Source organism: Chroicocephalus ridibundus, chromosome 12 (genome assembly GCF_963924245.1).
Source record: "Chroicocephalus ridibundus chromosome 12, bChrRid1.1, whole genome shotgun sequence".
NCBI classification, from domain to species: domain Eukaryota; kingdom Metazoa; phylum Chordata; class Aves; order Charadriiformes; family Laridae; genus Chroicocephalus; species Chroicocephalus ridibundus.
Window position 1 is genome coordinate 900107 of NC_086295.1, and position 26243 is coordinate 926349.

At 47.3% G+C, this 26243-nt stretch overlaps 1 protein-coding gene across 2 annotated transcripts in view; it reads left to right on the forward strand.

Moving 5' to 3' along the window:
* Window positions 1–26243, forward strand: part of GNAS (GNAS complex locus) — a 138769-nt gene that overhangs the window by 108509 nt on the left and 4017 nt on the right. For both annotated transcript variants that reach the window (XM_063349692.1, XM_063349693.1), the window contains exons 6-11: window positions 19659–19713; window positions 22014–22087; window positions 22492–22550; window positions 23725–23845; window positions 24916–25046; window positions 25556–25623. In XM_063349692.1, the coding sequence (XP_063205762.1) occupies window positions 19659–19713; window positions 22014–22087; window positions 22492–22550; window positions 23725–23845; window positions 24916–25046; window positions 25556–25623 (508 nt within the window). The remainder of the gene's footprint in view (window positions 1–19658; window positions 19714–22013; window positions 22088–22491; window positions 22551–23724; window positions 23846–24915; window positions 25047–25555; window positions 25624–26243) is intronic.

Here is a 26243-nt window from a genome sequence, read left to right on the forward strand (position 1 = left end):
CCGTTTCCCACTTCTCTTTCTCCTTTGTTCCGCACATCTGTGACTGTGTCAGTTCCTTTCTGGCCTTTGGCTGCAGATGCAGCTTCCTTTCCGTGCCTGGCTGTGAGTATCGGGGACTTGCCTTCGGCTGGAGACGGGGCTGCCTGGCGGAGGAACGTGGAGGGGCTGGGGGGAGCTGCTTCGCCCTCTCCTCAGCCGGCCCTGCGCCCAGGGCAGCCTGTGCGGGTCAGCGTCTCCTTTGGTAGGGCCTGGAGGAGTTACGGGTAACCCTCCTGCTGGTGGGCTTCACGGGTGTCTCATTTAGTGGAAAGGGACGTTCGTTTCCCAGTGTGTGACACAATTCCTTTCCCCTGCAGTGGAGCGTTTGCTCACACCACGCTGCTTCTCTGCTTCGGTAACAAACGCACAGGCACAGCATTTGCTCAGGTTAGGCACACACATGCTCAGGAGTCTTTTGAAACTTTGGCGTGAATGTTAACATTTTCTTTAAATAAAATTTGTCCATAAGATAGTAGATTTCCTCTGTGATCATAAGTAGACATCCACATGATTTGTTCGGTGGATTGCTGTTTTCCTCTGACAACCAAGTTTCATTCTGAATGCCGAAAGCGCATCAAGAGAGCGTCGTGAAGGCAGGAGTAAATCCCCAGCGCGTTGCCGCTTTACTTACACAGTGAAGAGCGCTGTGTGGAGCCCAGTGGGGAGGTTGCTCAGATGTATCTCTTAGCTGATATTTTACTTTAATAGTCTGCTTTAAAACCAAAGTTGATATTATCAAAGAATGTGAATGTATGAGTAACTACCAGCGTATGAACCAAAGAATGATGCAGCTTCACAGGATAATTCTGTACTAAAAGTATTTGGCTACCGTTCAGGATTCGGCAGACAAACTTGTTCTGTAGCCCAATTCCTTGTTGATTTGCTTATACCCATAGAGTTAATTAACACAGAGTTTAAAATAATTCGCTAAAGAGAATAACAGATTCCTTGTTACCAGTGGTAAACACGGCAAAGTGTGTTGTTTGATAAAGAACATTATGCTTAAATCGCCAAATGATTTTAAACATTTTAATAAAAAAATAATACAGATAAATGACAAAATGTGCCCTAAGATCTCTATTTCAAAAAAAGAAAATAAAATAATCTTGAGCTTTTTTAAAGCAAACGTCAGATGCGTATTTTCAAGCCTGTTTGGTTCAGTAGTATCTGGACTTTCTTAGTCAACATGTTTGTGATACCCGTCCATGCTTCTGCTTTGCTTTTTGTCGCACTGTTCTTCAAAGGTACAAATTCAAATGCAGCAGAATTCCTTTGTGGGTGAAAGGGAAGAGTTGAAATGCAGCCCATCAGGAGATGGAATATAAGCCAAAACCTTCTGTTAATTTAACTTTTACTCACTTCTGCGCTTTAACGGCAACAGGTTCCCTGTTCCTTCCCACTCCTTCCTTTTCCTGTCCTTAAAGTTTTTGTCGGGGCATTAGTTAACGGTGTGAGAGAATATGCTAGAACATAAAACGTCTCTGCTGAGGCTTTTGGAGGAGGTGCTGTGGACATCGTCGTGGTCTCTTGCTCTGCTGACAGGGAGAGGTTTGTAATAGAATGAGAGTTAGTGGCGTGCAGGGCAGGGTGCTGGTTTCGCAGGTGGCTGTGGCTGTACACGCCTGTACCTACGGCTGAACTCCTGGGGTAGGTGTGCGAAACAGAGAGCTGCCACCTCCAAGAGTAGTGTTTCCAGCTTTTAATCAAGGAGACGTGCAGGGTTGATTTTTGTTGATTATTTTGGTTGATTACTTGTTAAATTTTGAGACTTCATAAATTGTTTTCCGTGTAACTAAAATGACCAATATTTTTGAAACAACTAATACACTAGTGAACAAGATTTCGTGTACACATTCAAAGCCCTGACGCAATGCGCAATCCATTTTGAGTGATCAATCAGTGTTGTCATAGACTTGACACAAAATAATATATTCCAGAAATTAGTATGTTGCAGTGTTACACAAGATCATTAAATGCAGCTACTAACGTAGCATTACTACACAATTTTGTTTTTATTTCATGGTTGTAAAGATTAGGAAAAATTTCAGTAGCCTGGGTTCATCCTTACAGGAGCTCTCTTCAGGTAGGTGGAGTTTCTCCGATTGTGAGTTAATTCATTGACAACAGGTTAATCAACAAATATCGCTGATGGCAAGGATTCTGTGATGTAGAGCTGCGCAGCCTTTGAGCGATGCCGCACCTTCCTGGAGCGACGAGGGGATCGCGCTGTTGTGGTGACGCCGTGTCGGGCCCCTGCTGCAAGGGTGGCGACACTCCGTTGGAGTTTGCTGCAACAGAGAGCCAGCCGTCGACGGGGTTTGACACGTTCAGAAAGTCAGACAACTGGGGAGCCACGTAACTGCTCAGAGCTCGAGTTCTTTGGCTTGCCTTCGCTCTACAGTATTGCCCTCTTTTCTTTTTTTTCATTTATTTTCTCTAGGCACGGAATATACTTTTTTATGGTAGGAAAAGTGCAACAAATTCACCCTAAAAATAGCTCTGCTGCAGGTGAAACTTCTTGTATAAGCTCAGTTCTCAAAAAAAATACACGTGCTTTGAGTAAATTTGAACCAGTAAAATAGTAGAGTATTGTGTACGCAGTAATCCTTAAATGCTCTGGGGTTTGTGAGGACAGGTAGTGGTCAGTCGGTGTGTGGCAGTGGGCTGGATGGGATGGGGAGTTAAAAGAAGAGGAGGAGTTGTGTTTATGTAAACTCTGTAAGGTTGTCATGCACCTAGGGTGTACTAGGCCTTTGTATTTATTGAAGTTTTACCTGTTAGTTTAAAATTGTGCTCAGTTTTACTGCAAAATTCCCTTAACTTTATTAAAAAACAGAGCAAACAACATGTTGACTGTTAGTATCAGACTTAATGGCAGAGTGGTCTTGGATTACTGTAGTGTTGTGAAAACCAGGGCTGTCGAGCGTTGAGAATCAATCAAAGCGACTGTTAAAACTTGAATTAGTTCCTGAGAATTAATTTTCACTCCCCCTTTCCTGCCATGCGTTTGCACCCCCCCACACCCCTGCAAACAGCAGCCCTGGCTGAGGTTTGGTTTGGGCTGCGATGGGAGCAGCTCGGTGGGATGCAGAAGGAAGCGGGAGAGCAGACTCGCCTTTGCTGGGAATCCCTCCCGCGGGAGGAAGGCCTGCAGGCGCAGCATTCGGGGAAGCTATAAAGTTCTTGAGGAAAGGAGGAGTGCGGTGCCCGTGGCAGCACTTCTGCGTTCCCTATGTAAGAGCCAGTGCCCGGTGGGTTTAACGGAGGGAGCTGAAGCCCTGCGGTGTGGGGTGGTGGCCAGGGGCATGGCAGAGAGGGCTCGCTGCAGGGGTGTGCCCGTAGCCAGAGCTGGTGCGACCGCTGTCTTCAGGATTTTGCAGTTCCTGGCCGTGGTGGGCAAGTAGTTGCTGAAATGTGTCGCCTGACCTTGGGATCTGCTGTTCCTGATGTTCGCCGTCAGGAAGCACGGCAGCTTTTGGAACATGGGTGGTTGTTTTCTTTATGAGAGCTCTTATCGCTCCTGCTGTATCGCTGCAGAAAGGGAACATTTCAAGATCAGAAGATGACAATTAGGAGAATGCTTTTATCAAACTAAGACCTAAAAAGATATTGTAAAACCTTATTAAAGACTTGCTTTAAAAAAAGGAATTAAAAGCAAGAGTGTTCCAAAACATAGGAGTACAGAAAATCCTTAACAGAAGGATGAAAGGAGGCCAATGCATTTGCCGGTGCCACGTGAAAGCGCTGGGTTGGATTCCCAGTCATTCCCTGGGCTGAAGCACTACGGATGCGTCACTGCCAGCGCCAGGGAGAGTGAGCACTCGATGCCGTGGACTTGCACGTTCCCTCCCTCCTTTTCCTCTCCTGGGAGCTCCACTGTCTGATGGTACACCAGAGCCTTTCCTCTACTGGGGACTCGTATCTAAATGTCTTTTGTCTGGGTGCTTGCCTGCGCTCACGGGTATTGCTGAATTTACTGTTTTTGAGAGACCCCGGACAAAGATGTCTGCAGTACATTTGGTATAAATTTCCCAGCAGGCTCAAAAATGTATTGAGCCTGTGTGCTTGCATGCAGAGAACACGGTCATAAAATCCTTGCTTGGGGAGGGGTGGGTTGAAAATGAAAAAATAGATTAAGCTCATATTAAGTGAACAAGGTTATCAGGCTGAGGCTGAGCTTACATACTCTTCAAGTATGTTTTTATAGTATGTGACTAAGTCCTAAATAAACTGAAATAAATTGCTAGCTAATTTTACATGTGATTAAGAATAATTTTGTAGGCAGGATGTCATTGATAGGTTTTCTGATTTGAAATACCATCTTTGAACTGATTACTCTGTAGTAGATTGTACATTGATTTTGTAGCTGAAACGTGTTAAAATCCGTTGTTATAGTTAAACATAATTCTGTGTTAACTACGTTGGTACACTAATTAAGTTTCCAAGAAGGATATCCACCGATACAGCTAACTGGTAGTGCGTTCACTATGCAAGTGAGGGGTTTTGGTAACGTAGACTAGAAACGTGCTGGCTGCCCGGTACGTGTTCTGTGAAGGCTGTGAGGGGTGCTGCGGGGGCTCCCGTTCCCCCCAGGCCTGGTGCAGAGCCTGGAGGGGGGGCTGCCCGGGGAGCACCCAGCGTCCTCCGGTGCCCGGGTACTGCTCTGTGGTCTTTGCCGAGAGTCGTGGTTTTACAATTTGAAAACCAAAAAGCCTTCTGAAGCCTAAGTAATTTTTATAAATGGAAGTAGCAACACACATGCAAAATCCCCGCAAATTGTGTTAATTTGCCATTTTTGTTCATATATTGACAACATTGGTAATTCTTGCAAAGTTGCTAAAGACCATGTCTGGAACACACTGTCCACCACTTTTGCTGTTAAGGCATCTCAGTTGGATTTTAATTACTCATTTATGACGTTATTAAAGTCAGGGACAGTTTGGAAAAGTTGGGCTTCTAGAAGCTTCGTATCTGGCCAGACAACCTTCTTACATAGCTTCATAAGGAGTGCGGCTCTTCTCTGGGTGTTCTTTCATCAGATTGAGTCTCAAGAGTGAACCGGTCTTGCTCGAGTCTCTTGGTGGTTTATTTTGGTCTCTTCGTTAGCTCTGCCTGTCCGTCCCTGTGCCATGAGGAGCAGGTTTTGCAGTTGAGGTGCAGTCTCGTCTCTGCTCTCGGCCCAGCCTGGAAGCCTTCTCCTCACCGTGTGCCCCCCGCTGCCGGGGGACGCGCTGCTCACCTCTTCCACCGGGCTGGACTGCCTTAGGAGACACGGCTTTGGGTAGCAAAGGCCAGGCTTGGGTGACACTTGATTTCCCCATTTGCCAATTGGTGTTGTGATGTCTCTTCTTCAAGAAGAATGTAAAAGCTCACATCTGCAAAAACCCTTGGATGATTTTGGATAGTGTGAGATTTTAAGTGAAATCAGATGGGGGTAGGATGTTATTGGTCAATCTTTCGTGGTGCTAATGCCAAGAAGTATTGCAGTGTCATCAGGAATCGTGATGTGATGAAGTGGTTTTGTGGAAGGGGTGAGAGGATTATATGGAGATCTTCTGTCTTACCAGCACAGATGATATATTCCCCAAATGCATTCCAGACTCTAGGATCCTGCTATGTTACGTTAAAATGTAGATATTAGTATGTTATCTATGTATTTTAAATGTTAACTCTAATTCTCTACCCTTATTTTAAAATGTTTGCTTCAAAAATAAGACGTGCAGTATGTATGAAGTGTGGAATAGTCTTATGTGAGGTTACAAGTATAAAATACTCATTATTGTCACAGTGTGTTATCAAGGGAACCGGTAATTAAAATGTCTAGTTCGAGAGAGCTATTCGGAGAAGAATGTGTCAGATCATAACTCGCTTTATGGTGATTTCTGTGTCTTGTTCAGTAGATTTGCAGATACGGATGTGCTGTGTGCTGAATTGCTCTGTGCTCCCAGAGCTCTTTGCTAGGGGAGATCCTTGACCCTTCGCCATCACCTCCCGAGCCCTTCACCGCCCACCTTTCCTCCACGGGGCTCAACTGCTCTAAGGTCCGGGCAGTTTGTTACCATTTATCGTTCCCACCAGCTCTCTTCGGCCACGACGAGCTCCATCTCTGGGTTCCTGCCCACCTCCCCCTGGCACGGGCGCTCTGGGAGCTGTGGGGCCGGTCCCTGCTCCGGAGCGGGGTGACAGGGGAGCAGGCAGGGAAAAACAGGGCAAGACTGGACAGGTCAAAGCAGAACAGCTTTCATTAAACTAACAAAAACCAACCCAACCAGACCCCGAGCCTGGCCCTCAACCAACTCTTAGGATCAGAAAGGTGTTGAGCCACTTCCCGGTTTCCTCCTGCTTGGAGCCCAGCCTTGCCAGATGCTTGGGAAGCCGTCGCTCCACTGCTGCTTAATTGCTGCTTGTTTTGAAAGATAATTAGGAACTTTATTTAAAAATAGTAACTTTAGTGTTCACTCCATTACATTTGTCACCAAGATATTTTCATTAGACTCCCAACTGTTTTCTTATTGGAATTGTCAGCTAAAAATAGGCAGGATTTGTGCTGCTCTGGCAGAGGCTGGTACCTCCATTTCAGCCCTGACTTTCCCCGACCATGTGAAATGCGTTGGTTTCCTCAGCGCTTGCTTCTGGGCCGCATTTAAGAAGGTCCTGCTAATTACACCAAAATTGGGTGCTGTGGTTTTCTGATAAAGTCACGTGGCTGTCAAGAATATGAAACTGATTTCCCTCACGACAAGTCTTACAAATGAAAGATTAGTGCCGCACCCAGAACCTTTTTCTTTTTTCACCAGTCTGTAAGAGATGTTTGTAATAATTCAACAAATACCTTTTAAAAACAAACAAACACTAACGAACACAGGCTTGTTACTATTATTATGAGGGGTGCGATTTACCCTCTCAGCTCAGTTCTCATGAGCAGTCCCTTTGTTGTGCAGAATTGAAATCACAGTGTAGATTGTGAGATAAAGTGACAATTACCGTGTTTATATCGTATGAAACATTGTGGTTTTTTGAAACATAAGTCTGTAATTACCAGAATCTGTACAAGCCTATGCTGCTTTTACTACACATACACCCATTGCAGGGCGAATCAGGTTGTAGTATCTATGTTTAAATAGCGTATCTTTTAAATTCTGAACTGTTTCACATTTATTCCTGACATCCACACCCCAAAGCACCGTAATGGGTTAACGCTGGGCACGCAGAGGCTGAAACACACCTTGAGAAAGGTGGACGCATACGTGTCTGTGGAGCTGTACGGCAGCTTCCCGCAGGCTTACTGCTCAGGAGTCAGTTAGATTAGATTAGAAAAGTTGCACTTTTCAATTGTGCTGTTGGCTGAAGATTTTTCTTCCTCCTCAGCATACCTTTTGACTGTAACTCCACTAAATGTATGCCGCTTGCACTGGTGACAGGGGGCATAGGTCCGAGGAGGAGTTGTGCTGCAGAGCAGCGCGGGGCTTTCGCCTTTTGAAAGGCTGGGGGTTTGGCACCACGGTCAAGGAAGTCAGTCACCCCGATGTAAGTTGTATCGGCCTTTTTTTTTTTTTTCTTCCCCATTCTGTTGTCTTTCAGGAAAGAAACAGAAAATCATAAGATGTGTTAATAAAACAGGTCTCTCAAATGGAAGTGGGCTCTTTCAGAGGAGGGAATTTTCCTTTTTTTGTTAAAATGAAGGATATGCGTGTCTGCAGAAGTACTCCGGTGATGTTCCATGGGCTTGCTGCGCATGTGCCCTGAAGCGCGGGGGTGCTGGGGCGGGGGGGACGTGACACTGGGAGTCCCGCACAGCCCTGAGCATCGCGCTCGGCTTCTCGGGGCTGCAGAAACGTCTTGGGCTGGAAACTGCAGAAGAAAACTGAGAATGGCTCTATTTAGCAGTCACGTATTATTAGCCTCAGTGTAATATATCAGTCGCTGCACTCAGGTGCTCTTTTTCTGTGGTGTATCTAATAATTTGCTGCTGAGTAGAGAAGTGGAGTTAAAATGCAGTGAAAAGCTGTGTTTCACATATGGCATAACGCGTACGCGCTGGAGGTATCAGCACCTGCTGGGTGTCAGCACTGGCAGAACACAGCTCCTTCCACCAGAACCACAGAGCTTTCTCTCCAGCCTTCCCGCTCTGAGCCGTCGGAGCGGAGCCTCTTCCACCTTCCACTCGGCTGCTGCTCTCAGCGTGAGCCAGAAGCTCTAATTATAGTCATGCAGAACAAATGGAAATCCTGGAATTGTCTTCAGCACTCTTAAACCGCGTAGTTCCTCGTCCCAGGTATCGCAGCAATAGGTGAGCGGGTGCGGGCTGCGCGGGGTCCCGTGGTCCCAGGGGCACGGTGGGGGTCCCTCGCTGCCCCCCAGCTTCAGGGCTGCAGCGCTGCGGGGACCTGCGTGTCCCTTAGCGCGTCTCTGCAGTAAGGCATCGTACGAGGGTCACTGGGCTTGTGTTTTTGTGCAAAATAGCAGGCGTGGATATTGAGCACAGCTTTGTAAGGGCGGCCAAAGCCCCATGGGCTCACAGCCCCTTGGCGTGCGGTGATGGGGGAACACGCACCGCATCTGGGGAAGAGAAACACCTCAGGCCCCTTCTCATCTTGCCCACTGCGGCGATTCTACCCACCACATTTAGTGTCTGGTGTAGTTCAGTTCTTCTCCTGGGACTGTTTAAATGTTCCTTTCGTGGAGAAGAGGAAATTTTTAATCTGTTAATAAATAATTTAGGTTTAGGGTTTCAGCCATTTAAAATGCAAACATGAGACACTGCCCTCTGCAGACAAAGAGAGGGTCAAGATGTGTGTGTCCTCTGCTGGAATCTTACGGCTTTTAGTCATTCAGTGGAATCTGGACATTTTCTGGAACTTGAATGCACATCTTGGGCTCTTCAGTAGGGCTTCTCTTCCCCTCAGAATAAAATAGCTATTGTAGCTCCGTATCACTTGCTTGTTTTAAAATGAATTTTTTTAAGTATGTCTGGTATTAAATTTCATGATCAAGTAAATGTTTTCAAGAAGGAAGTATGACTCTATATTCTAACTCACTTCAGAAGGAGAGGTGTGCTCTGTGCAGGTGCTTTCAATACCAGGTGCCAGGTTGTGTGCCTCCTTTTACAGAGGCCGGCAAGTTGTTTTTCCTGAGATGGAAAAAGAATGTTTAAAAATAAAAGGGGGTGGGGGGGACATGCCCCTGAGAAGAGCAGACACCGCGGTGTGGGTGCTCAGCGCCAGCTCCCGGGGGGTACGGGCAGGGGGTCCCGGGGAGACCCCGCCTGTGTCCCGAGTCAAAGGCAGTAAGCGATTTCAGAGCCCAGGATAACAGTCAAAATTGCTGCCTGTTGGCAAAAGAACCAAACTTCTGAAAACACCAAACAAAAAAAATCTCAGTCAGGATGGCACCTAAGTAGGCAGAATTCCAGCATTGGATTTATACTCTTGCCTGTTAAATCCACGTGAACTCTTTCTCCGAGCCCTTTGTACAGGTATATTTAAATCAAGCAGCGAAGCCTTGTCCCCGTCCCCCTGCTCGGGGCCGGGTCCAGTGGAGCTCTCGGGGATCAGAGCTCCTTTTCTGCCCCAGACCGTGTCAGCTCCTCTTCCTCCTTCCCCAAAATTGCTGTGAAAAATGATGTTGCCCGGTTTTGAGATGGCAGTTGGGGAGGTGCCTGGTTCTGCGTTCTCAGCACTTGGGGTTCGGGTTAGACCAGCCACAGACCCCCTGAAGAACGCGGGAACTGTCTCAAGCTTTGATTTGTCTGGTTTTGCAGATAGCTCTGTTTCTTCACAGTACGGAAACTAGTATAGCGTGTTAGTTTATTCGTTCTTTTGTCATCTGAAAGGCGTGGTGCAAATACCAATAAATAATGCTTATAAAGCATTTAGTGGCTCTCAGGTAGTGTACTTTTATTCCTACTTCAGATCTAACTCTTTGGTTGTCACTTTTTACTTTCCGGCTGTGCTTTTTGGTCACAGTCGTTCAGGGGAATATTTTATTTATTAGTGATGTCACTAATTTTGGCAGAATAATGCAATTTTAAGATTGTACGTACCTGATGGTCTTTATCAACTGAAAGCAATTCTGCTGATTCGATGGCACTGGAGGGAGCTAAAGACCATGAGGACAAGGTTCGTCTAAATCCCTCGTTAAAACCCAAAGAAAGGATGTCCCATTAGGTTCACCTGTTTTAATTTCTCAGAGCAGCCTACGGTAGGGGACATATACTTGTAAAATGCATTGGTTGTTGCCATATTACAAGTGATATCTGAAATTGAAGCGAGCAGTCATTTGCTGATTTGAACTCAAAAATGTTGGGGGGTTTCAAACAAATTTATATTCTGTAGAGGCATCCTTTAATTCCATTAAAAATTATTCATATTGGGGTTTGCCTAAATGACTTTGCTTAAACAGTGTCCGTAGTCTAAGTTAGCAGAAAATATTCTTAAACCTAAGAAGCTCCCTATTGCACCTGATTAGTAATTTTTCAGAATCTATTTAAAGTAGTTTCCCTCCAAGTTCAGCCCCCCAGCTTCCCTGCCGAGAGACGCAGCGATGTTGGTTTCTTCTGTGTGTAAGGGCTGTGACTTTAGTTTACAACTAAAAACAGCTTAGGACAGAAAAAACCCTGACCTTGTTCATAGATATAGACCTTTTTCTGCCTTCCAGAAAGCAGGCACGACAAAAAATCTATTAAGAATATGGCTGTTTAAGGTGGGGCAGGGTGGGAGAGAAGTTTGCAAAGAGCCATGCTTGAATGCTCACTGGTGCAGCGCGGTGCCTTTATAGATAGCAGAGACCGTGAAACAGTTTGTTGTTTTCTTACAGTTACATATTAGGCTTCAGCTTCTCATTCCGTGTGCGAGGTGCAGAACTGCAGTCTCTGGCATGCAGAGCCCTTGCTGAAATAACGGGAAGGGAGAGCGGGCTCGCTGGAGGGCCCGGGAGTTCGGTGGGTCGAGCCGGCGGCGTTGGAGGGTGGTGGGAGGCTGGATCCCGTCTCGCGCCCGAAGGAGGGGGCCGGGGCCGGGGGGAGCAGCCCGGGGTGCCCGATCCCCCCCGCCGGCCTGGGGGTTTCGGCCCCGTGCTCTGCTGGCCCTTCCCCTGCTGCCAGGGACAGGCCGCTTTGGGAGAGATGCTGGTATTTCTGATTGTTCCCTTGTTTCGTTCTAAACGCAGATTCACTAATGGGGATACGTAAAAATGAAGGCAAGCAAACACAATTTTTTTAAAGTGTAGAGAAGAGAAGGTCCCGTATGTAAAGCAGTAGATGTGATAGTGTTTCACAAGAGACGGGATTGTGCGTTGGAGCTGAGTCTCCAGTGCGTATGACCCAGCAAAATTCAGGAAGAAAAGTTGGAGAAGAGGGGCAGAAATCAGTGAAGTGGGAAATTTTGTTACGTGAACATCTAATTGCTTCTCCTTTTCGCATGTTTTTTGTCTTCTTTTGCAGCCTACTAAAAGAGAAAAAGGAAAGAAAAGGTTGGTAGGGATTGTGCCATGTTCCTTCCACTCGCTGGCTCCATGTTCCTGCCCCAGAGGCAGATCATGGCACAGTGACCTCACCCATACCGTTACCTCTAACTCTGTAGCCAGCCTTGCCCTTGGGTGGGCTTACACCTCTTGCTGGCACAGCGACGGCCTTTTCTGGGGCAGGGTGAGGGGCTGGTGTGCAGTTATTTGGCATCCACAGGCGGGTGTTGCGGGGCGAGCCTGGAGGCACGCAGCAGCGGCTGGTTGGGACTCGGCGTGTTTTGGTGGTTGTGAGTGTGGAAGTGCCTGGTACGAGTTTGCAAAGCGGGAGGGAAGCAGCAGCAGCCTGGAGCATGGGGGGTTGTGTCAGTTATGGGTGCCGGGGGCCGCCACGCAGGTGGGTTTCCTTTGGGAATGGGGCACAGTCACAGGCTGGAATGCCGGGGTGAGACCGTCCCGGTCAGTGGGAATGGAAACGAGCTGGAGCCATCTCCTTGGGGAGGCGTCTCTCCAGAGCCATCGCTGGAGGAGGGACCCGCCAGCAGCATCAGGTCGGGGTGAGGAGCTAATGGCAGGGGCTGGAGGCTTTGGCTGTGCCGGCGTCCTGTCCTGTCCCATCCTGGTGTCCCATCCCAGCATCCCGTCCTGGCCCGGCCCGGCCCGGCCCGGCCCAGGGTGCTGGGGAGCTCTTCCAGCCTCGGCCAGCCCTGGCTCACCTCCTGGAGTTCCCTGTTCTACAGCCCGCTCCCTCTCACCCCTCTCCCGGACAAAACCAGAAAGTTGTTCATTATATGAGACAAAAAGGGCTATCTCGTAATAATTTATTAATTGCTTTCTTAAGGAGGAAAAATCTTTTTTAGATAATTTAAATCAAAACTTGCAGTTGATTATAGGCTCTTAAACTAACTTGGAGTGTCTTTATAAAAACCAGTAAATCCCGAATTGTGCTGCATTGCACGTTATAAAGTACATTTTCCAAAGTCCTCGTGTGAAAACGGCAGCTTTCTGAAGCGTACAGTGTTCAGATGGCGAATGAGCAAACTGGATGTGGGGAGGGAGGGGGAAGGGGAGGGGAGCTTACATGCAGTTTAAGCCTGGATGGAAGTTACTCTACAATTTTTAGAAATGAAAATATCCATGTAGGGACCTAAAGGAATCCTGTGGGCTGACGGTGCCGAGTGTGCGGAGCGCGCACGGTGCCTCCATGGCAGACGGAAGATATCTCCCTGTGGCTTAAATGCTTATTATAGTTGCTGGTTTTTGATTACCGCCTGTAGCCTCTGGTGCGTTTTGATGGAGCGAGCAGGAGTTTGTATTTTGGGAGCGTTGTTCGCTGCGTTATGTCACACCGACCGTTCCCAGTGTCTGTGAAACAGCAAAGTCTTACAACTGCAGCCCGATTCCTCAGCCGCCGCTTTCATACGCTGCAGAAAATATTGAGTCTCCTGATTATGCACATGTCTTCTGTTGGGTAATATTGACAAATATACTGAATAACATTTTTGACATAACATTCTGTTCCCACACAGATAATTTGGATGTAGTTGAATGGGTTGATCAAGAGCCTGTGCTAAAAATACGCCGTCTTCTCCCCCACTGAGCGAGGGAGCGGTTGCTGCGGGGGGGCTGTGGAGCAGAGGGGCCGGGAGGGCGGCCGGGGGGGCCGGGGTGTCCCGCCGAGGCTGGTGTGGGGATGGTGAGGGGGGGACTGGAGCGGGCAGGGAGCGGGCTGCCCCCACACACCGGCACCGGGCACGGGGCGCTTTGAAAATATTTTTTCTTCTGTTTTGCCTTATTTTAATGGTCTCCAGGGCAAAAGACTGCATTGTTACGGGTCCAAAAGCAGTATGGTTTTGCCGCAGACTAGGGGAAAGAAAGAGAAATGGGCCTCGGAGAAAGGCTGGCTGTGGAGCGCGCGGCGCGGTGCGCGTTACGCCTCTCCGCTGTCCCGTCGGAGCAGCCTGGCGCTCGGCGGCCGCCCCAGCGCTGCCCCTGCCCCGCGGCTCCGCTCCAGCTTCCCAACGGCCTGCGCCTATTTTTATTTGTGCGGCCGGGGCCGGGCTGGCCCCGCTCCAGATGTGTCTCACAAGATTTGGTGCTGATGAGCTATTTATAGCGCTGTGGTTCCATTGTCATGGCAACCGTGCTAGAGGCCAAGGCGGCTGGGAGCTATTTCTGGACTTGTGCTGTAATGTAAAACTGATTGGGAAAGTTGGTGCATCCTCTGAGCCAGCCTAACTTTAGACAGGCGGAGGGGGGAAAAAGAGAGAGACGGCTACAACCTCTTTAAATAGATTTTTGTCTTTTTCTCCTACCTTTTCCCCATTTCTCTCGGCGGCGGCCGGCGGTTGGTGAGGGAGGGTCTGCCTCCGGCTGGGCCGCGTGAAGCGCGCCGGGCCCCGCGGGGCCGTGGGGGTCTGGTGCCCGGCCTGGCGGCGGGGCAGCACGGGCGCGGGGGGCTCTGCCGCCGCGGGGGCACGTGCCGCGGGCTCTGCAGGACTTGCAGCCCTGTGTACCCCGTAGTCTTAATATTCTATTTTTTGTGTGTGCTTCATGTTCTCCACACCATATAAGGAACTGTAACCTTGATTACCACAAGATGATTCCAAATATATGGAGTCATACTTTTCAGCTTTCTCATTATTTGCTTCAAAATCGGAGCCACGGTGCCCCTCCGCCTCCAGGCGGCTGGAATGCGGCGAGCTTGGCTGGAGCTGCGCCTGCGGCCGGCGCAGAGCCACTTTTCGGGATACGGGCGCCTTAATGCTATCTATAATTAAATTCTGAGCTTTAGAGGGGCTTTAAATCTTTTTGTGCGACTTGCTACTTCGATAAGGAAACCGTAATAACCGGTTGCCTTTAAATTGGAAATAAAATATTTGCAGCTTCCTGGGGAAGTTTTCTAAAGAATCCTCTTTTGATTTACTTCTGTTTGGGACTTAGGCTACATTTTGCAGTTCGTTTCCAATGTAAAACTGTTTTGAAGGGGGTCCTTATGTCTGAGAACTGACGTGCAGAATTTCATTACAGGAACATCGTGTGTGAGATGTCTTTACACGCAATCTAGTGCTCTCATAATTATACCAATAACGTTTCTTACAGCACTATATTTGTCTGGCTCTGAAAGCCTTTTTTTCCCCCCTTAATTTTCTTTGTGAAGTAGTTACAGTAATTGCAAAGGTTTTGATGGATTTTTTTTTTTTTTTTTTCCTCTCCTTGTCTAGTTTTCTTTAGGGGGGAGAGAGCTGTGCCTTTCTGAATATTTTTAATTGTCCATAACATGCTTGTGGTATTTCTTCTGTGACTACCTTAACAGCAAAAACTCCACCTTTGCAAATCATAGAAAATATCAGTATGTCTTTAAAAACAAAACAAAAAGACTACCGATGTCCCAATTTTAATTTTTAACTTCATTTTGAGGAAAAACATGACCCGTTTGGTTTCACATAGTGTCCGTGTTTGTAAGATAGCACGACTACGAGCAGATCGAATCTGTGCTTATTTTATTTGCATCGTTCCTGTAGCTTTGCCTGCTTCTCTGCTTCCTTTGCGAAACAGGCCAGCTGGAAGGTAAAAGGAGTGGGTGTCGCGGGTTGAAGGAGCGGGGTCCCCGGTGCCCCGGGGGGGTGGCAGGGTGTCCCCTGCCCGGGGACGTGCCGCTGGCAGAGCCCGGCTGTGCCAAAGGGCTCTGAGCCGCGGGAAGGTCCCAGCGCAGCCGTCGGCTATTCGCCCTTGCAAGGGGATCCCGTCCTCCTGCCAGTCCCGCGGCTCCGGCTTCGGCAGGGACGGAACAGCTCAAGAGAGAATTTTAGCGGTTAACTTCAGCTTTGAGAGAGCTCCTGCCCAATTACGAAAAGGGTTATGGCAAGGACTGAAAGGGGAGTGAAGTAGAAGTAAAGCGTGATCTGTTCCGAGAAACAAAAAATACACTCTTGTTTATAAACACTATTAATGTTGAGTTAATTTTCAGCTTGAAACTACTTCAGGGAGCTTTGAGTTAGTGTTGTAGTCCTGAGGGGTATAGGTAAATAAACAAAAATCTGCTGGGCATTTGTACATTTCAGTCTTTAGGAATATCGGTAAACAAATACTCATTTCTTTTCGGACATAGAAACCTGAACTGTAAAGACCGATTTATGGGTGATCAGGGTAAAAACAACTTTAGTTCTTAGTAAAATCTTGATAATTCTTAGGAATATTCTGGTTGACTCTTAGTAATATCTTGATAAAAAACATGAGTTGGAGGAAATGAGAATTCCATTTCCAGTGACTCAGGGGACTGTGGGCAATTCACGCGCTCCCGGTGAGCGCCCCCGAGGACAGGCTGGGTGCTCGCTGCCATTCGGGGTGCGATGGTGAGCTGTGAGCCTGATTTACTGTCTGTAAAACACCTTGAGGCTTTCAGAGGCAAGAAACGTCACAAACACGGGGTTGCAGTTGAGGGTTATAAGTTATAAACGAATACTGCGTTTAGATGGGATTGAAAGTTTGAATTCCTGATTTGCGGTGTCTTGCTGACGCTAAAGATGAGATCTTAATACGTCTCTTAAGAGAGACATTTTGTATACAAATTCAGGTTATGACTTGACACACACAAAAAAAAATCTGATGGAAATAAAGCTCTTCAAATATAGGTGTGTTGTCAGTTGGAAGAGACCTTTCCAGTGTTCTAGGCTGAAAACAAAAGCTCTTCTTCACAAAGCCAAAAAAATTCTTGTCTGGCAACCATTTCGTCAGCTCACAGGGAGTAAAATTTCAAGTTAGTGTTTATTGAAAAGGCTGTCAGGAAATGCTGAAGGAGAGGCGGTCTGGTTTCCCCTCCCCGATCCTCCCCACGCGGGGAAGTTGTCTTGTTCCCGGCGGTGGAGGATTTAAGGGGTTACCTTTGGGTGGGGAGGAGGGAGCGCGGGCGGCAGTTCATTCAGGAAATTCCCCCAGGGAGGGATAAAACAACTCTCTGTATGAAAGAACTCCAGAATAAATCGGTAACTGGCATATATCTTGATCTGAAAATAGGGACATGTGGGAAGAATCGGGGATACGTGTATGACTTGATGACTCTGACGCGCGGGAGCTGCGGGAAGCTGCTGGGTGGCTCTGGGTGAAGGCTGGCCCCTAAGTGCCCCCCTAAAATTAAAGGCACTTCATTGTTCACAAAGATCTGTTCAAAACATCTCACGTGTGTTTTTCCTTACGCAAGCTGAAGAAAGGGACCAAAAAATAAAGCACATTTTTTTAATTTCAGATTGTTTTGAATTTTTATTAATGTCTTTCATTTTGATATCTGAGGGACACATTTGCTGCTGTCCTGGAGATGCTGCTTCTCCAGCGTCGCTGACTACAAATGACCTAACGTCGTTTTTAACGTGTCTCATAGCAATGTCGATGTTTTATAACACAGGGAAAAGTGCCTTACACCAAGTGACGGTATTTTGCAGAGCAAGAGCTGATGCTGTTATTTAGCCACGTCCAGGATCTGGCCCTCAGTGGGACCCGGCAGCGATGCTGAATGATGATGTGCTTTCTGGAAAACAGCTTTCCCATAGAATCACTGGGAAAATTTTACAGAAGAAAAAGCCTGACTTTGTAACTTGGTGCAAGACTTGCTCGCAGCATAAAATTTGGTTTTGTGGTTTGAGAGTTTTATTTGAATGATTTCCCCGAGGTTGCTTTTCTTCCTCCCCGTGCAATCCGTGGCCGCCCCGCGTCGGCACGGAGCTGGGACAGCCCATCCCAGCAGCGCCGGGGGCCTCGCCTGGGTGCTGGGGAGCGCAGCAAGAATTAAAAATAGAATTTACGGGTGGTGAATTTGTTTTTGTTTGGAGTTAGGCTTTGTTCTCATCTGACTTGATTATTAGTTTAATTTACTGGATGAATTATTTGCTCTTGACTAACGTTGAGCTAGAATTCTCTGAACATCGTGCATTGATCCTTTCTGAACTCCGTGCTCCCACTGTCGCTCCTTATTTTAGATGTATCAGAGCAGATCGAATTTCTGCTACTCTTTTCTCCTTACAGACACATTTATTTTTCAGTTGACAAAACTGAAAGAATATTCCCCTTCCTTTATGTTTGAGCAAAAAGCAAAATGGTTTTTAATGTCTTTAGCCCCTTCTGAAGTTGCTAGAGCAGAATTCTCTGACAAGGCACGTGCGCAGGAGGAAACCTTCATTTTGCGCGGCGCGTTGCTCCAGGCTCCCTGAGGCGCCGCTGGAAGTGGGGTGGGCTCCGGGCAGTCTCTCGGGGCGACAGATTTCCATCTCCAAGAGCGGTGTTACGAGTGTCGGATGTTACCGGGGGCTGGAGCTCATTGGGGGGGGGGGAAGAAATGTTTATTCCATTGGGGCTTGTTTTACCTGGCACGAAGACTGCTGCTGGAATCCAGCTCCAGTGCAGTGCTGCTGCTCCCGTGCCTCGTGTTTTTCAAGGAAATCATAGGCCTAAAAATAGTCTGCATAAACAACAGTAAGAGGTTTGTACTTTCAGTTCCAGGTTTTAGCAATATCTTGTTGTTATTTTCTAATTGTCAGTTTCCAAAATCCATTAAGCTGATTAGCAGAGTGTTTCAAAACAAAACAAAAACCAAAAGGAAGGCTCCACCTCTTGCGGAGGCCTGCGGGAGACGCAGTGCGTAGGTGCGCGCAGGGCTGCGGCCGGGCAGCCGCCGTCGGACCTCTATGGACGTGGCACCTCCTGCGTGCTTTCCAAGCGCCCTCCAACTTGTGAAACTGCCACGGGATTCTCAAACTGTGGTCTGTGGGGAGAATGCGATGTGGAAACACTCGTGCTAGTTGGAATTCGTGATTGTTGTACGTATTTAACGTCCTCTGTGCACCGAACAAAGAGCTCTACTTTTGCTTTGGATTGAAAAAAGAAAAATAGAATTACTTCACAACATGGAAGCGACAAGGAAAAAATCCAGCTTGCAAGTTGCAGAGCAGGATTTGTCATTGATTCTATCCTTGTACGTCTGTCTCCCGGTCACCTTTTGTGCTGGGAATTGATCTTCACGCTTTGTCTCATGTTTTTAGGACTGTGCTTACTAAGATACTTTTTAATGTGTTTAAAATTCCGTAATTGAGACTAAACAAAAATGACCTGACATTTATCTCTGAAGCAAGCTGGTCATCCAGCTCCCGGTGCACGGGGCATTACACTGAAGCCGCCGTTAAAACATACGATCATTTTTCCTGCTTTCCCCCTCCTCATTAGCCGTTCCGAGTTGGAGGGGCCGCAGGCCGCGACCCCCCCGGGGGCCAGTTCTGGTCTGTCAGTCTGGGACGCGGCTTTTCCCCTTCTCCCCCATTTGAATTGTTGCCTGCGGCTGCAGTTAATGCGCTGTGAGCAAAGCTGCGGCCCTGCCTGCGTGGGGGCATCGGCCGGGAAAACTCCGTTTCTCTGTGCTTCCTGCTCCATAGAGAACAGGATTCACGCACAGGAATCTAAAAGGAAACTTAAAGTCTACTGGTTTTAAGACTGTGATTAGTATTGACGTTAGGGGTAGAGCTAACTGCAGGAGCAGTGCTGGCTGTCCCAATAATAAACAATAATAAACAGCAGCTTGGGACCCCCCCGGGTGGAGAAACACGGCAAGAAACAGGGAACAGATCGGTCCTGCAGGGTTCTGCTCTTTGTGTGGAAGGGAAGGATAATTAGGAGGTTACAGTTAATTGGTAAAAACATTTTAAAGACTCCAGGATAGCCTCTTGAGGTAACACCTAATGAATTTGAAGAAAATATATCTTTTTATATTTTTTTCCCCCTACTACTGCTACTTCTCCAGAAAGTAAACTGAAAAGCTGACCTTTTCAGTTTTGACAGAAAAATCAGTATTTCCTCTCAACTGAGCTTGTAATGAAATTGGTTTGGGGACTTCATGCATTTAAACAAATTATGGGGACGATAAATGTTTTAAATATTCACCTTACTGTCAGGAAAATTGCTCATTGGCCGTTTATTTGAGCCATTGCTTACTGTTGGCAGTAGCAGCTTGTAGGGTGGACTCTGACGGGTGCTGCGGGGGACGCGCGTCCCCGTCCCCGTGGTGCCAGCCGCGGGCACGGCAGCCTGTGGCCCCGTGCGTTCTGTACGGCGGCCCGCGGCCAGGGACGTCCCTCTGAGCGGCGGTGACCAGTCTCTCTCTCCCTTTCTCTCCCCAGTTTTCTAGACAAGATCGACATCGTCAAACAAAACGAGTATACACCCTCTGACCAGGTAAGCGAAGTTTTGTTAGGAAATCACACATTTTCTCTCTCGTCTTTGAGGATAACTATCTCGTTAATTATCTAATTGCCATTTGTGACACTAACTCAGGTATCACCGTTTCCTGTACCTATTTAGTACTGCAGTAAAAATTCCTTTGTCGCTTGCGTTGGGATGCTGTTTCTCCGCAGCCCTGCCCGGGTGCAGCGTCCGTGGGGCGGCCGCCCCAGAGCCGCGCTTCCCGCCCGCAAGAGCAGCTGCAGTGTCGTGCCCTCCTGGCGGAGCACCCCTCCGGCTCCTTCTCTGGCACAAACCGGACTGTGTACAAACAGCCTTGTTAGAAAATTGTTCTTTTTTATCAAAATGGGAATGGTAGTTTTCATTTTGTTACGGATAATCAGGGCATCTTTTAAGGACCAAATCCCTAATCCAAAATCACATGTATATTCCTGACTTTCTGCCGGTGAATAATGCAATTAAGCTTCTAGCGTACTTTTATAGGATAAATAACCAAAAAACATATTGATGTCCCTGAACTTTTGCAGACAGTATTGCTGAGGAGCGAGCAGTTTGTATCCTTGAAAGTTGTTTAAGAACAAATTAATCATTCATCCTTTTAAAAATCTGAGGTTATTTATAAATGAGGATTTTTATCACTGAAATCGTTCTATTTTCAAGAAACAAAATATAAAAAAATATAGGTTGTTATATTTGCAATTTGGAGCAACTAATCTTCAGATGTGAAACTTTAAAACAAGAGTCAGTTTTGTATCGGAGGCTGAGGGCGTCAGGAGGGAGTTTAACTTGTATACGCTTACATTTAGTAGAGCGCTTACATTTTACTTACAGTAATTACTTAAGTAAGGTGAGTATTTAAGTAGTTACTTAAGTAAAATAGTCCCCTACTTTCACTTCTGCAAGTGAGAGTCGGTGCTTACGGTGCTTCTCTGGGGCCGTGGCTGCGCTGAGCCCCCCAGCGCGGGGTGAAAAGGGCCCCTTTGGGTTCTGCGCGGGCTGTCACATCCTTCTCCAGAGGAACCCCTGAGTGTAATGATCAAATCACTTCCTTCTCTTTTTGGTTTTTCCCTTGAGGTGGGTGACTGCTTTTTTTTTCTTCTTCCCCCTTTTTTTTTTTTTTTTAACATCATACTTGTAGTGATTTGTAGTGATGCGGAGCTCCAGAGTCTCCAGTTCTCCAAATTCCTTCTGTTTATTGGGGAGTCCGAAATTTCAAACTGTTTCAAACATATAGAACAATGTTTAAATATATACATCCTTCAATATGAGCATTAAACCAGCCAGACGCCTGTTGTTAAAACGTAGCCATTTTGTGTAATGGTTTGAGAGTGTTTCTAACCTTTGGGCTTGGTGCGGGTTTGCCGGTGACTAACCGCTTGGGTACCTGTGAGGGAGAGCTGAGCCTTGGTTGTGCGTATCGCTTTTTTGTTCAGTCTGTTCTGCTTACGTGATGTTGTCCGCTGCAAATGTCACAGTGTGCTGGTTAGACCCACTGTGAAGAACACCAAAACTTTAAGTCCCGAACGATGAAGGCTTTAGTTGAATTGGCAGTGGTGGTTTGGGGCTGGTTACAGGTGGGCTGTGCGCGGGGTCTGCCGCCCGTGCAAATGCGGTGCTTCCAGATGGGCTCCCGCGCGGCACCGGCCGTGCCCGTCTCTGCTGTGCAGCTCGCAGCGAATAAAAGCCATCGCAGTTTGGGTTTAATGGGATTTTGTAGCGCTTATAAAAATTTCAATTGTTTGCAGCTCACAACTTCTGATTATCATTTTTGTGCCTCTACAAGAAATTTCAAATTTTACCTTTGAAAAGCCCAATCCTTGTAAGATTTGAGGGGTTGAGTTCCCGGTTCTTTGAAGGAGAAAATGGAAAATTTTGAGACCTAGGCACTTCTTCTAATAGCCAAGCACCGAGCGGTTGGGGCAGAGATCTGTCTGCTGGGGTTGGGACTTACTTGGTGGCAGTTCAGGGCTCCTGGCGTGAACCCCAGCCCCGCGCAAACCTGCGAGAGCGTGGGCTGATCCCCGGGCTGGCGCCCGCTTCTGTGCAGCCCCGGCCCCCTCCTGCTCCCCCTCGGCACCTACAGCCCGCTGGTCACCCCCTGCTGCCATAAAGGCCGAGCGCAGCCGAGCGAGCTCTTGTGCTCGAGACCAAACCAAAGCGCAGCTTCGCGGTGCCTGTGCCCCGTCTCCGCGGCAGAGCGCGCGCCACCAGCGCTGGCAGGAAGGGCTGTGTGTCTGGTGCTGAGAACGGTGAAGTATCCGTGTCGAATCGATGACTTTCCCTTTGTGCTCTAGGATCTTCTCAGATGCAGAGTTTTGACATCAGGAATTTTTGAAACCAAGTTCCAGGTGGATAAAGTAAATTTTCAGTAAGTATCCGTATTTTGTCTTTTTTTTTCTTTTAATATAATGCTGAGTTTTAGGCTGGTCTTGTTGAGTTTAGGTCTGTGATACTCGTTTCAGCAAATGACTTGTAGGATCTTTTTTTAACGTCTCAGCACGTAAGAACGGGGATGAATCTGCGATGTACACACAGAACTTCTTACCTTCAAGTGCAGGTGCTGGTGAAAGGAAACACAACCGTGGTTTGCGATGGCAGCTCTGCGGGCAGGTGTTGCTGGGCTGGTACCTGCTCGGGTTCTCGTAATTCTCGATGCCTCTTAGCTTCTATGACACAGAACTCCTCAAATTTTGTGCATTTTCTGTTTGCATTTGCAGAAAACAAACCCAAACACAAAATATGTTCTGACTCGATTTATGTTTTTCTTCTTAGTATGTTTGATGTCGGAGGGCAGCGAGATGAACGCCGAAAATGGATCCAGTGTTTTAATGGTACGACTGGAATTTATGTTTGTTTTATAAAATAGTTTTCCACAAAATTTTAACACCCAATCAGTTTCTCAGTGTGTGAAAGCCATCTTCTTTTCCGTGTAGCTTGATAAGGAATTATCTGAACAGTCGTATGGGATGGAATTTTTCTTGACATGGAAATTTCTGTAACTGCATAGAGTATCTTTAGGGAGAACGTAGAAGGAAAGGAGTTCAAGTTTGATAACTTCACGTGCCTTGTTGTCTGTTTTCTCCGGCTTCCCTCTCTTCATTTAATTAGGGTTTTTTGGTGGTGGTTTGCACATTATTTGCCAGCTGTGTGAGCGTTAAATTCCAAGCTGTATTCTGTCCTCCAAGTGAAGGTTTACATGTTTGTGCCTGTAGAAAATATACAGTTACAGGATAACTAATATATGCATAAATCAGAATATCATATTTTTGCACATAATTGCAGCCACATTGCAACTTATAATTCATCGTGTTTTGCTACAGTTACTGTCATAGAGTGTCACCTGAACACTTTAGGTATGTGTGGAAGGACTGTGCAGTATCGGCTTCTGCGCTATTGATAACGGATTTGTTGGGTTTTACCTCTGCTCCTTCCTCTGCCCATCATCTGCCCCATCCCTCTGCGCGGGTGTCCGGGGGGAGGCAGTCAAAGCACGGGCTCTGGCCAGGACGGCCCCAGAGCAGCCCCCGGGAGCAGCCGTCCGACTCGGCGCGGAGCAGGGCGCTGTGGCGGGGCAGAGCCGCTAACCCTGAGCTCGCAGCCGCTGCTGCTGCTGTTATATTCACGCAGATCAAAAGTGTCTTGAGGTCTTCCCCCAGGGGCCTCCCTCTCCTTCCTCGATAGCTCAGAGTTGCTTTCTGCATTTCTTCACACCTTTTAAATGTTCTTTAAATGCTCCTGTAGCTTTCTTCAGGTTCTCTTTCTCTCTGGCTTCTGTTCCTTTCTTTTCTACAATTTCTGCCATTCTGTTCTGTGCCTGCCTCTCCCGTCTTTGACGGTTGCTTCACCTTCTTTTTTTATTTCTGGCACTTAGAAAGCTGTCAGCGGTAGCATTCCAGCCTGTTCTCTTCATGAAGCTGAAAGTCTGGCAGCTTTTTATTGAACTCTGGGATTCCTGGGTATTTCCTCTGAAGTTTGGTGTTAACTGACGGCTATTTCTTGATTTAGATGTGACTGCTATCATATTCGTGGTGGCGAGCAGTAGCTACAACATGGTTATACGAGAGGACAATCAGACCAATCGGCTTCAAGAAGCACTAAACCTCTTCAAGAGTATCTGGAACAACAGGTCTGTGAATTGGGAGTCTCGTCGCTCATATCCCGTCGATTAGGAACTCTGTCCTATACTAGAGTCAAGACGCCTGTACTGGGCCTGGCCAGGATAGAGAGAACTTTCTTCATAGCAGCGCGTACGGTGCCGTGTTTTAGATTTGGAATGAAACAATGCCAAGAACACACTGGTACCACACCAGGAACACGCTGGTACCAGGCTGGTACCACACCAGGAACACGCTGGTACCAGGCTGGTACCACACTGCCGTTGTGGCTGGTGCTGAATGACGTTTGCAGAGCGTCCTGGCTTCTCTGTTTCTCACTCTGCGCCGCGATGGAGCAGGGGCGGGCAGTGTGCTGGGGGAGGACGCGGTGGGCAGGTGGCCTCAGCCCACAGCGGGGTGTCCCATGCCGCATGGCGCGCTGCTCAGCGCCCAAAGGGACGGAGGGGGTCCAGGAGGGTTGGCATCCAGCTGGCTCCTGGGCCTTTGCATCACTCGGGTTTTGTTTCCTTCTCTTTTCCACTTACCCCCCACTTATTAAACAATTATTATTTATATTTTTTTTACCTCGACTTCCAAATTTTCTTGCTTGTATTCCTCCTTTCCTCTTCCCCCATCCCACCAAGGGGGAGCGGGAGCGAGCGCGGGGCGGTGGTCCGGGCTTGAGCCCCAGCAGCAGCGTGGGGTTAGTCCCACAGCGCAGACCGAGCTCCTGGGCAGTCACGGCTCTGCCCGTCTGCTGGGGAAGGAAGGTCTCATAGGCTCCTCGATTGAGCAAGCTCCAGAGAGTTGCACGTTGGTAGCTGCCTTATCGCGGCTGCAGTGATGAAAGCGGCGCTGCAGCAGCGCGCTGAGCGGCGGCTGGGCTCACCCAGGTGATGGAGCAGCAGAACGTGGGCAACTTCCCCTGCCCAGGCCAGAAGCACCCAAACGTGGGGTGTGTACGCCCGGCATCACACCATTGGATTCAGGTGTAAACGGGACCTTTCAGAATGACCGGTGTGTCCTGGGGCTGGTGTCTCCAGAACTGGCTGAAGTTTCTTTTTGCTGCGTGACCCCAGCTGTGCCTTCTCCTCTTCTACAGGTGGCTACGGACCATTTCAGTAATTCTTTTCCTGAATAAACAAGACTTGCTAGCAGAGAAAGTTTTGGCAGGGAAATCTAAAATCGAAGACTACTTTCCAGAATTTGCTCGCTACACTACACCAGATGATGGTAAGATTTTTAAGTTTTATTAGCAGTTTAGCATTTCCTTGTTAATTAAGTTTGCGATGGGTTTGGTAATTTCAGCTAAGACTTGAAAACTCTTAAGTAGAAGTTGTCTTTCAGCCAAACTGTAATGTTAAATGTTAGGTATTAATAACAAGGGAATCCTGTCTGTTGTACATTTAATATATTAGTAATTTCATCGTGACAAGACACTGTGACTTTGCTGGTGCAGAGCCCGGCACACAACTCCCAGCCGCGTCCCCTGCCCCCACCGGTCGTTCCTGTGGTCCTTTCTCTCCTGGCGAGTGCCGGCTGCTGTGGGCGCTGGAGCGGGCCTTTGTTCTCCTGAAATCTTGCTGCTTTCCATGATGTGTTATGGTTCGGGTTATCTCACAGTCAGTTTTGCAAAGTATGTTTCTATCATATGTGAGCAGAAAACAGAACAAGTTATCATTTTTAGGTGCTATCACCAAAAACATCTCTTTTAATCAAATACTTATTTTATTATTAATCAGCAACACCAGAGCCTGGTGAGGATCCCAGAGTTACAAGGGCCAAGTACTTTATTAGAGACGAGTTTCTTGTAAGTATTTCCTTTCTTTCAGTATTTCTTACATGATTTTTCTCAAATCTAAGCTCCTACACACCTTCTACCACTGCAAAATGCTGTCACTTCTTGTGTAGTTTGTATTTAACATCCACCCTGCATAAAACACTGTTATGTTTAAGAACTTTACTGCTGCTTGTTGGGGGCACTTCGGGTATTTGTTTGTTGTCACAGTACATAATGAAATAGCAAAAGAATTAGTAAGAGTTGAGAAACCTCAAGTAGAACGATGAGTGAAGTCCTGCTGTTATTAATGGCACCAGATTTTTATTCCATGCATTATTTCTAAAGATAAAGACTAATGAAAAGACACATCGTCTGTAAAATATTAACGTTCTTTTCATATGACCTTTCCCATTACTGGCCAGCTGAAGCTATAATAGGCATAGATTTTTTAAAATGTTATTAAAATTACTCGTAATGGTGAGCATGGCAATCGAATTGTGGACTCATTTTAAAATGGAGCCAAATAAAACTTTGAGGGAGGCTTTCTGGAAGCGCACAGCAGGGATAAAACCTTGTACAAGGAGGCAAAATCCCACTTCCTTCAATGCCAAATTGACCAGGAATTGCCTGGCTAAATTCTCCAAAGCTGC